The following is a 12309-nucleotide window of genomic DNA, read 5'->3' as shown; positions in this document are numbered from 1 at the left end:
GGATTAAGCGGAGACGTGGAACGCTACCACTGCTAATGCTACGGCCCTTTGAGAATCTGCTGGCAATGAGAAGAGCCACGATGCTGCAGGGCAGGATTACTGAACAAAGAGATGGAGGGATATGGAAGGAGGTGTGGGAGCCCCCTCCACCTCCTTTCATCTTAACCTCTTAAATGCTTCCTGTACCATCAAATTCTGCAGCCCTCGCTCGTTTTTCCATCTCTCATGTCCGCGGTGTTGGTGTTGTTGTTGTTTTGTCTCCAGATGAGTTAGTGCTGAGGGCCAACAGCAGACATGGTTGGCTTGAGCGGCGAGAGCAGGGAGAGGGACATTCATTCATCAAGAGGAAGTGAAGTGCAATCGAGGCAGCAAGTGTAAGGTAGATAAATGGCTAATAACCTCAAGGAATGAGATGATTCATCACTTCCTAAAATTAAGTTCATTAAAGGACTATCTGAGGAGATACATCAGTGTCTCCTGCTCATGATGTTTGTTACAGCAGACACGCCGTTAATCCAAGAACATGATATGTTCTGCAATGATTTCCTCATGTGAACACGGAAAAATAAAATCAGTGTATGGATTCAAAAGTCGAAAGTAACTAAGAACTTTACTTCAGTACAATTTTGTGGTACTTGTACTTTAGCATGTCCTTTTTAAGATACTTTGGACTCCTGCTCATTTTAAGGGGAAATGTTTTTTTTACTGCACTACATTTATCTTATCTACATTTACTCATGTAATGTACCGTACTGTACTTAAGTCCAATTTTGAAGCACTTGTATTTTAGCATGTCCTTTTTAAGATACTTTATACTCATTTTTAAGAGGAAATATACTTTAAGTAAAAATACTTTTTACTGCATTACATTTCTCTGACAGCTATAGTTACTTGTTAATTTATTACATAACAAATTGTTGTTACCTGCAGTGATGAATGTAATTAAGTACATTTACTTTCGTCCTATTTTGAGGTACTTGTACTTAACATGAGTATTTCCATGACCAGAAATAAAATGTTGATACTCAAGTGTTTTTAATATCTGCTACTTTTAGTAGTAGTATGCTTTAGAGTACTATTGGGATGGTTGACTTTCACTTTAAATTAAGTAATATTTTAGCATCGGTTCTCTGATAAATGTCTCACTATAAGAGACACTCACATCTTACTAGTTGGGGCCCCTCGTCACTTTTCAGATGTCAGCTTATTTGTGTATTTCTGCTCTAAACTTCTGAAATGGTTTCATGTCTTTGGTCCGTGAACAGCTATAAGATTATCTGATATGCCACCAAAAAAAGCAAAAGACACAAGTGAAAATGTGAAGAACGTTTTTTTGTTTCTCCTCTGCGATTCATCTCCTCATGACCCCTCAGATTCATCTTGTGACCCCTTGAATTTTTCTGCAAAACAAGTAATTCTGCTGCGACACATTTTGTGTTAAACACCTTCTCTGTACTTTTACATAAGAGTTTTCCACTGATTTGGAAATTGCACTTAAAAATTCACGATGGGCAATTTAAAAAAAAAAAAAAAAAAAAGGATTAAAATCGATGCAGCAGAAGCAGGTGCCTACGTTACCTTCAATGCAGCTGGACCACCGGCAGTTTGGCCGGAGATCTGGGTGTTTTATGCTTCACTTCTTTCCAACTCCACACCCTCAGACTTTCTTCAAATTCAATTTTGTAGTCTTCAGCTCCAAAAGATGCTGACTCAAGTGACATCACTTTCGGCAATTTAACCAATTTCGTGCATATGTCTGTGCAGCCTCAAACTTTTTTACAACTTTTTCACATATGCAGTTGTACTCCGAGACTTCTTATTGGACTCTCATGCACAAAACTGCAGCACTTCCCCTTTTAAATCGGATTTTAAATGCAGTATTTTAATGGAAAGAGTACTTTTGCTTTGTGCTATCGTGACTTTTACTTTAGTAAAAAATCAGAGTACTTTTTCCACCACGGTTTTCTCGATTAGTTGACCAAAGTAGTGATTAAAATTCAAACTTCTTGTTTTGTAAGATCAACAGTCCAAAACCCAGATATATTAAATTTACATTGATGCAGCGCAGTCAGGCAGCACATCGTCACGTCTGAGAAGCTCGAGTCAGCGAAGATTTGATTGAAAAAATTACTGAAACGATTCGTGTTTTCAATCAAAATAGTTGCTGATTAATGTTCTCTCAACAGATCAATCATTTTAAAATCAAATCAGAGAGTTTTTGTGGCATTTTGTCTCGGTGTAGTAAACCAGAAACACATTTATAAATAAACAAATATCCTGCTCCAAAGAAGCCAGATTACTATCCTGCACGACCAGTCAGTGGAGCCAAGCTGCTGCTTACACAACACACGAGTGAAGCCTGGGAACAAACAGGCGCTCGGAGTAACCTTGCCAACCAAAGTGGAAACTCCCCCACGCGTCCATTCATGTGAGGATGTACAGCCCTCGCCGCTTCCTCACAATACCATTTATACTGCGAGTACTGCACACTGAGCTCTGAGGCCCGGCCAGGGACGAGCTATCACTAGGCAACAGGCAGGAGGGAATCCGCAGCACAGCACAGACTCTGTTACTGCTGCTACACCGAGCTGTATGGGCTCATGACAGATAACGGTCCGGATATAATTGACACTGACGGAAAAAACCCCACAGAGGGTCACATTCAAATCGGTCGCCTTCGTGGTGCTTTAGACTCTCAGAGCAGCATGAAAGCAACATGTGCTTCTGTGAGGCTAAAATGGCATAAATTATCCCAAGAGGTTCCAAAACAAGAATTAAATTAAGGATTAAATTGGAAAAATACCCATTATTATGTTTTCAGGGGGCAGATTAATCACTAAAAAAACAGAGACATTAATTGAAAAACGCTGGGATTAAAAATGATTCCCAAATCTTTTGTTTTTCCTCTTCAGGCTACCTTGATTCAGATTTATGTTTTGAGCGTCACACTGTGCTTACAAAGCATTTAAATGGCTTTGAGAACGGAAAACATAACTAGAAAGCAATTACAGAAGGTATTCCTCTACAAAGACTGTACAATCTTCAGAGAATAGAAATGCAGAAATGCTCTTTGGTTTTTGGTTTTTTGGTGGCTAATATCAAGGACTACCCATTACAAGTTCACAGAGCCCGAGGTGATTGTTTTGTTTGTCAATTGAAGATATTTTATGTAAGATATGAAACAAAGACCTCACAATTAAAGCAGTATTTCACAGCCGGAAAGGTGGCCCTTGCATAAAACTGGGCCGTCTATGGAGCAGAAGAGCACAAATACTTTTGAAATTTGCGCCACATGACCACAGAAAACAGAGAAAAAGGACTGTGGTGCTCAAAAGGCTGAAAACCTACAACAAGCAGAATGCACTGCGCCTCACTGGACAAATAAACACTCCAGCTGATGGATTTGGTTCAGTTCGGCTGGGTTTTTTTTTTTTTTTTTTTTTGCTCATTGCACATTTTGAAACGAGGCCGTCTGGTTACAAACAATATCGTGGTATAATCAGCACTGCCTTGTTTTACAGCCTCTGTTTTCACAATACAGGAACAATATGATGTTTATGATCTCTCTCTATTGCAGCTAAACAGTTAAAGGCTAAAATATGTTTCTGGAAACAATTTAGGTGAGAATTGAGGCAGTGTGGCAGGAAACATGGAGAGAAGTTTAAGATTGTTCATTTGTTGATTTTCAACCGGCTCTGTATCACTACAGTGTTGGTGGTATATGTATAAGTTCCCGTTTAAGAAGCTGGTATCACAAAATGTTCGGTATTCATCCTTGAAAAAGACTTCAGATTTCAGTTTTCTCTTTTGCTAAAACCCATCTGCAGCAGAACTGCAGCCAACAGTCGTTTTTATCATCATTTTATCTTTTCATTTTTTTCGATTCATTGTCTAGTTAATAAAATGTCAGAAAATGGAGGAAGCCGAGCCCAAAGTCACTCCATCGAGTTGCTCGTTTCTGCTGATCAATCGTCCAAAACTCAGAGATTCAGTTTAAAAACAGATGAGAGCAGCAAATAATCCTCACATTTAGTTGATCTGGAACAAGAGGATATCTGGTATCTTTTGCTTGATGAATGACTTGACTGTGACAGTTGTTTCAGTCTTAGATTAACTGACCATTCATGTCAGCATTACTGCAAGTATTCTGCTGTGCAAGTGACCTCTCCTTATTTATTTCTGTTTTTTGGAGTGTTGCTGCCCCATTTCATATCCTGCAAAGTACTGAGGGAGGCAGGAATTGCTATTGCAGACCTTTGAGACTTAAATGACATATTGGGATTGCAATTTTAATAGACTTGAGTTATAAACTGGAAATATGACCTCTTTGGCAGGCAAAATAAAAAACTTATGATCTATAAAGTAAAAATCTGAAAAGTCCATCTTGCTTGTTTGCTGTGATAAATTTAGCCTACAAACCCTGCACTGCGTTAAATGTTCAAAGTATTCCCTCGTGGATGTTATTAACCAAATAATTTGCTTTATTGAACATATAAGATGCCTTCACACAGGTAACAAAAACAGACAACTGATATGCTTGAAATGAAAAAAGAAAAACCCACATTTTATTGCACTTAAGTTATAAGAAAATAAAATTCTAAGTGAATCAAACAAATACACAATCCCTTTAAGGTTTTTTCTGTCTGTTTTCTTTTTTGCCAGGCAGTTTACATGAACTGAAAAAATAAAACACCTGCAACAAATCTGATTTCTCAAACCAGATCATAAATTAAAACAGAGGGAGAAAACAACGAGAGGAGATAGAGCGAGATTGTTTTCTTTTTTTTCTTTTTTAATATACAGTGTTATACCACTTTCACAGTTCAGCTTGAGTTGTGACTCTTGGAGATTGAGACGATTTTCGTTTGGCTACAATGTTTCTGTTCACGTTTTGTTGCCTTTGTGTTTTTATTTTTCCCACCGACGATCCACGAGTCTGCGACCGCCGCGGAGCGACCGCCGCCCACATGTAACACTAAGACTCCTGGCAGCTCGACCTGTCAGTCAGTTGATGCTTGTGATGGTCTCCTCTGTTGCTTCAGACATCTTTGAATGGAACAACAATCACACACGGATACGGACAGTTCTTTCATTCACGTGTTAAAACCGATACATCTGCTAGTTTTTTTTCTTTGCCAGTCCACACAGCATTTGTACATTTCCCCAAAGAACAGGCTGAAAGAGCTTTGTCCCAAGGAATGTGTTTACAAGTTGCCCATTAACACGCTAACACACGCACTCATGCACGCACACACACACGCACGCCAACAGTGTACATCCCCTTGTTTCCTCTCTGCAGGCGATCCCGTCAGTATCTGTCGGACACGCTCCCTCCTCTCAGCCTCGTAGAGGCACGTTTGGCTCAAGTTTCAGTGGCAAAAACAAACAAAAATAAAACAAAAATGTCGGATGTTATCTTTTTTTCATCTTTTGTTTCTTTAAGTCCAAACATATAGAGTTCAATTTGGAATTTTGCCTGGGACTAAAACGTCGCAGCAAGTAAAAGTTCCCTCTCTCTTTTTTCCATTCATCTAGCAGCATAAATACAGTTTGGCCACTGGGGGAAAACAGTAGAGGGGGAAGGGGCCGGGGAGGTTCAGGGGCATTAATCCACAGCGCTTAGAGCAAAGAACCTTTACTTTCTCTCCTCACAGCGCTGGCATTGAGGAAACCACCCCAGCTAGACTCTGAAAAATTCTGGACAGCATTGATTTTTTTTTTTTTTTTTTTGTGGAGACGGAGCTCCAAACGCAGGTATGTAGAGAACAGAAAGGAAGAACAAACAACTCAAATAGAAAGACGAAAAGAGAGAAAAAAAAAAAAAAAAACCCTTGTGACATAATGACAGCAAACCTAAACAGAGCAGCTTTCTAATACTGGGATTTGTTGCTGTTGGCAACCGCGAGGAAAGAAAAAAACAAACCAAAACAAAAGAGAAACCCCTTTCATATGATAAACCAAAAACGTATTGAAATTCACAGTTGTGTTTGTGTGCGATATTGTAAAGAAATCAAACTACTGAAACCGAGTGGAGAACAATAAGAACGGAAATGGAGTGACAAGAAACGAGCCTGATTACAGGCTGAACCCTCCAGTCGCTTTCTCTCCTCTACAACGAGCAGCTCTTTAGGTGTAGCTGTGTGCGGAAATTTAGCTTTAAACGTCTACCACCTTCCTCGATCTTTGCGGTTGGCCGTTTGAGTGTATGTGTGTGTGGGCGCGCACTGATGGGAGGAGGGGTAGGGGGGTTGTGTGTGGAGGGGGTCTTTAAAAAATAATATATCTCTGTACATCTCAAAATCTGTCAGGCTTGAGCGAAACCAAGTCTCTGTGCGAAGCTGACCCCGAACCGAAAGGGTTGAGAGTCGCTTCAAGAGTTCAGTCGTCATTCCTTGTCTTCCTCTCTTCTTTCTCCCAGCCAATCAGGGGACAGACCGGTCGTGCCCTCCCTTCCCCTGCCTCGTTTCCAGCCCGATCCCCTCCAGCTCCACCTCGTACTGGTGGTGGGGGGTCAAAAGCAGGGGCTGAACACATGTGAGGGTCTGTGGCTCTGTCGGTAACATTTGCCCAAAGGGGGGACGGGGGGAAGATAATGGTAGAGGACAGGACGGCCCACTGTTGGTGGTGGTGGTTGTAGATTTTGCGAGTTTGGGTGAAGAGTTCTGGGCTGCGGGCTCTCCGGTTTCTAGGTGCCTCATCTCCCATTCCCTCTCGATTCCTTCCTCTCCGTGGTTCGCTCTCTTCGTCCTTCCCCACCACGTCCCTCCTCACTTCATGTCCACGTCAAAGTCCAGCACCAGCAGCTTGGTCTCCTCTGTGCCGTTGCGGCTGCCCACTGCGCACACCAGCTTGGTGTTGGAGGCACGGATGCGCCACACCACACCGCCGCTGCCGCCGCTCTCCAGAGTCACCAGGTTTCGGATGAACTCGCCCGTCTTCAGGTCCCACAGTTTGACCGTGCCATCGTCCGAGCTGGTGATGACAAAGTTCTTGTTGAACTGGAGGCACGTCACGGCGCTCTGGTGCTTGTGGGGACCTGAACACACAAAGTAAAAACAGATGGTTAGAGTGATGAAGTCTTTTACCACCACTGGAACCTTTTTATAGGAACGTCAGTCTGATTACTACCAGAGGAACCAGGGTCTATATTTAGTACCTCAGCCATATTTCGGCTCCAGGGGAAGAGGTTTCTGATGGCCCAGGAAATATCAGGGGCAGAGCTTTTTGTCACTGATCAAACAGAAGCCTCAAGGCGGCTCGAACTTTTGTGAATTCTAATCCTTTTACCATAAAGATTTTTATTCACTGTTAATGTTTCCATATTTTACAGCTCCTTGGTCTGATATTTACTGTCAGTGCAATGCCTGTTGCAATCTCTATGACAAGTTATGGAGGAAAACCTGTCCTGTGCCTTTGTTTATTCTTTATTCAGAAACATTGTAGTGCAGTGGATGGTTGAATTTAAACAGAGTTGCAACTTAAGAGCCCAGTTACAGGATAAAGAACTCAAAACAAAACCTCTGTAAGCCTCTGAGACATTGGGAACAAGCATCTCTTATATTCCTGAAGCTGTTGTGAGTGCAGTGAGGTGTTTAGGAGGAGCTGCAGCAACATGCCAGGACTCAGGCCTGTCACTGTCACGGAGGCTAAGCAGCTCCGGCTACACCTCCGTCTGCCGTGTTTGTGTGCCGGCAGCTGGCAGGAGGCCACACTAAAAGTGAAGATGGCGGCTCTCGCTGCCTTCACTGAGGTGACTTTATTGGTGACTGTACGCGTGCGCTGACTTCAGATTGCCCTAAGGGCTTGAAAATGATATCTTAATTAAATCAATTAGGGAGACACAAAACACAAACAAGCGCAGAATCAAGTGTTGGCAAATGAAGAGCTTTTCACTGCTGCCTTTTTCCATTCAGACACATTTAATTTCTCTCTGCTTTCACAACCCATTTGCAGAGAAGATTTGTCGGAATCTCACCGTCGACAAGCGTTCGCATCTTTTCCATTTCTGTCTCTGGTTAGATCAAAGGCTGTGTTATTTACCCGAGTACACAATGCTGCTCTGCACCAACCCCCAACATGCCTGCCTCTCTGCTCCCTCCCTCCTCTCCAACCATTATCACAACAATGCAGCCTGCCCCATCATTACCTATACTCTCTCCAGCTGACAGTGAGGACCTTGTTGTCGGACTATTGTCTTATCGCAACACTCTAATGAATGGCAGAAATTGTCCGCTGACCTAATTATATGACCTACAAAGTACCCCGGTCCTCATCCCTTCACTGTAGTCACCCCCTCTTCTTCTTCACAACAAACACACACATCCTCCCCCCCTCCCGGTCGGTCGGTCGGTCGGTCGGTCTTATCCCTCCCCTCCCTCTTCAGACTCTCACTGGGGCATCCTTTTGTTCAGCTGGTGTGTGCTGGTGTTTGTAGGAGCAGCACACAAGGTTGTCGTTTGCTAATGAGGGCATTTAGGGGTGGAGCGCTGCTGGTCGCCGCTGCTATTCAGCAAAGGATTTCCAACTTCCTGTGAGGCACCAGTGCTGCTAATGGAGTTTAAACTATTCAAACAGACACAAAGGAAATGAGACTGTAATCAGGTCCAGCAGGCCCACAAGGTGTTGGCTCACACAGACAAACGGGTCGTGTAGTCTGGGTTTTAATTGGACTCTCAGTTTCACACCACAACTTGCGTGCGTTCAAGGCTGGTGGCGTTGACATTTTTCTACATATAGTTACATATTATTTACACTTCTTAATGTTTATATTTACAGTTTAGTGTCAATATGAATGCTTCTGCAGCCTGTTGCATAAACTCACCACTTGTCATAGTTGCCAAGTGGTGAGTAGTTACTCACACTACAACATCAACTGTAATTAAAACATTGTTGTTATTCGGGTATAAGGAAGTTAATGTATGACAGTCTAATGTTTTCATCGACACCACCTCTTGTTCCTTTATTTCATAGTTTGACTGTTATCAAACAATTAAATGCGTTATTAACGGTTTATTATTTATCAATAAATAATATATTAATAACTATTAACTATAAACTTACTATTTGTTTATGATGGTTGTTATAGAGTGTTATCTTTGAAACAAACATAGCTGGTGCAACAGTCTGCTGTGATGGCGGTGACGCTCACCTTGCAGTGTTTGCAGGCACTGGCCCGTCTTGATGTCCCAGATCTTGACAGTGGAGTCTGCGTTGCCTGAGACCAGGATGTTGTCTTTGAGCTCCATGCCGCTGGTGAGGGACTGATGCCCCGTTAACGTGTGGATGCAGTTGCCCGTCTCCACGTCCCAGACCCTTATAGACGTGTCCAATGAGCCGCTCACCACGTGGATCCCATCAAACTGGAAGGCAGAGAGGATCAAGAGTTCAGCCTCGACAACAGATTGAATGTTGATGGAATTCATTTTCAGTAACCGACACCTACGCAGCATACTTTGTTTCTATTAACAAACTTCAGATTAAACTCATTGAAATGAATGAATTTTATTGATCTGTGAAACTTTTCTTTTCGTTCGCACGTCCAATAGTCGAGCGTCAACACTTTAAAAGCCTAACGATGCAGCGTGGTGCAAAAACCAATCTGTCAGCGCAGTAAACAGCCTCCCCTCACCTGATGTGTGATGGCACCAGCTATAGTGCACTGTAATCACACAGAGTGGGTGAGAGGACATCTTAGAGGACACAAAGGAAGGAACAAACAAACAACCGCACACACGCTTAGGAGAGGATGCATTAAAACATTATAAAAGAGTAGAAAAACATTAGTGCAATCAGGTGAGATCGACTTGTTAATGGCTTTTTTGTGAACCACGCAGGCAAAGAAACTACCTGAACACGAGGAGAGGAATTTCATCTGAGTACTTTTACATGCAGTACATGAACATATCGATGAGGCTTACTGCCCTAGAATCACTAAGTGGCTGCACCAGACAATCTGCTGTACACAGCGGTAAGTTGTTGATAAATATTTAAACCCTGTAACTGCCAATGTTTCATATTTAGTAACATAAACACAATATAAACACAACAAAGCTATATCTATTTTACACTGGCAGTTCAGCTTTTACGCCACAGTGTGTGACACTACAGCGGCTTCCTGTTTGCATGGTTAATTGCTTTTTAGTGGATGGCACAACAGTAAAAAATCCTCAACGTTTTTGTTCTTGTAGCAAATTACTAGTTTAAATCAGTGAGTAGGTTTGAAGAACTAGATGTCCAATTAGCCTGTGAAACCTGATCCTGCTGTGTTCTCCAACGCTGGGAAAACCTCATCAAACAAAGAAATGTCTGACTAGTTTATAAGATTACATTTAATGCATGGCTCCTCCTCTTCTGTCTGGTTTCATCAACTTCAAATCTACTGCTAACAGAGCTAATGGAGGAGCAGCAATGGAAGAAGGCTCTGTAAAACTGCATTCAGCCGGGCTGTCTTTTCCTTCAGAGCCATTTTCGCAACAAGAAATTGCTTGCTGACAACCGAAGAATGTGCACATTAAAGCTATTTTTATCCCGCCTGTATCAAATGATATTGCGTTTCGCCTGCTCGTGTTATCTAACTGTCTTATATATGCTTTTTATTACAATGTAGTATGTTTTTTTAAACTTTTTTTTAATATTCATTCTAGGATGCCCCTTGACATCAAGGTTAAGGCCATTCAGCTAACTCAGGTTCATTTACATTTGTTTCAATATTGATTAATGTACACTGTCCCTCTTCAATAATAAAGAATTAAAGTACGCAGATTAAACAGGTCCAGCCTTACATCTAATCATGGAGCTGGGGAAGTTGATCTCTAAATGACTGAAATAACTTGTACAATGTGTGTCTGATGCTGCTCACCTGTAACGAGTACACTCTGTTGGTGTGGCCCTGCAGCGTGTGGAGGCAGGTCTCCGTCTCGGGGTCCCACACTTTGACCATGAAGTCGTAGGCACCGCTGACCACCCGCCGCCCGTCATACTGGACGCAGCGCACTGCCGCCACGTGGCCCATGAGGACGTGTAAACACTGACCTGTCTCGATGTCCCAGACGCGCAGCGTGGCGTCACGGGAGCCACTGACCACCCTGACAGGAAACGCACAAAGACTGAGTCAGGTACTTGAACTACAAGGTGAATAAGTGAGTCTGGGTGCAGCACAAACAGTCAAAACTGTTGTGAATTCAGCTGAAGTCTTCGTGTTGAGCTTTTCAACAGTCTACACAACGCTTTCATTCATAGCTTGGCAGCTGCATTGACAGAATAATCAGGCAGGTATGAACATCTTCTTTCACTCCTCTGACAACGCAAAACCTACAGCATCACATTCATGTTCATACTTGAATGTACAAAAACGCCCATTTAACTTAAACAGCTGCCCTGCAGCAGTGTCTTCACCCAGAATGGAAAATGAAAGATGAGCTATACTACAGAAACAGAAACTCCCTTCAGGGAAGACTGTTACTCAACTTTTACATTTCTCAGATTATTACTGTAAGAACAGTTTGGACCAAGGATGTTATTAAAAACCGAGAGATAGAAGAGAAACATATTGAGTTGCAGAAAGTCCTGCCACTGACTGACACTTTGATTCCCGACACCTTAATAAAGCCTGAGACAGACATTCCTCCATATTATGAAATGATCTCTATCCCCGGCTGTTCAGATTAAAAAAGAAAACATGCTGTAAATACACACTGAAAACACTCTTTATTTTAAAAAATGCCTCACGGCGCAACATAGATGGAAATCACCAACATGTTATTCACTGTCTGCCTGTAGCTCGCAGCATTTCCAGAGTGAGCGGGTAATCAAATGGTACACAAAAACCTTGGTGGGCCCTAAGGCGAAAAGAGCACTTTGAGTCTCCAGTGTGTAATACAGAGTGAATGAGTGAGCAGTTCACTTAAGATGGCTCACAGGGTCTATTTAAATCACTATGAGACCACATGCTCACTTTCATAGAGATACTGTCCGCTCATAGTGTTGCAGAGATGCTCTTTTAGCTTCGTGGGATCGCTCTTAGGTCGGGCATTAGGATTCTAATAATAACAGAGCGTATGGGACAGACTTTAAAGAGAAGATTTTTTTTTTGTATTTAAACAAACAAGATGTAGCCACGTAGATGTGGCTAGCTGTTTCTGCCTGCTTCCACTCTGCTAAGCAAAGCTAACAGTCTGCTTGCGTTAGCTTCGTATTTACCGTACAGATGTGAGAATGTGTATGTCTCAAAATATTAAACTTCTTTCAGCTCTAGATTTACTAGCTAAGTTTGCATCATATCAATAACACTGCTGTGCCAAAATACACCAA

At 42.2% G+C, this 12309-nt stretch overlaps 1 protein-coding gene across 1 annotated transcript in view; it reads right to left on the bottom strand.

Annotated features, from left to right (window-relative positions):
* Nucleotides 1-4458: 4458 nt before the first annotated feature.
* The window catches only part of fbxw7 (F-box and WD repeat domain containing 7), a 124412-nt gene continuing 116561 nt past the window's right edge, over nt 4459-12309 (bottom strand). Inside the window, exons 13-15 of the mRNA XM_073465015.1 lie at nt 10859-11084; nt 9149-9359; nt 4459-7036 (exon numbers count right to left, since the gene is read on the bottom strand). Of these exons, the coding sequence (XP_073321116.1) occupies nt 6768-7036; nt 9149-9359; nt 10859-11084 (706 nt within the window). The 3' untranslated portion in view covers nt 4459-6767. The remainder of the gene's footprint in view (nt 7037-9148; nt 9360-10858; nt 11085-12309) is intronic.

Source organism: Pagrus major, chromosome 1, assembly GCF_040436345.1.
Source record: "Pagrus major chromosome 1, Pma_NU_1.0".
NCBI lineage: Eukaryota > Metazoa > Chordata > Actinopteri > Spariformes > Sparidae > Pagrus > Pagrus major.
This window is presented reverse-complemented; position numbering and strand designations above follow the sequence as displayed.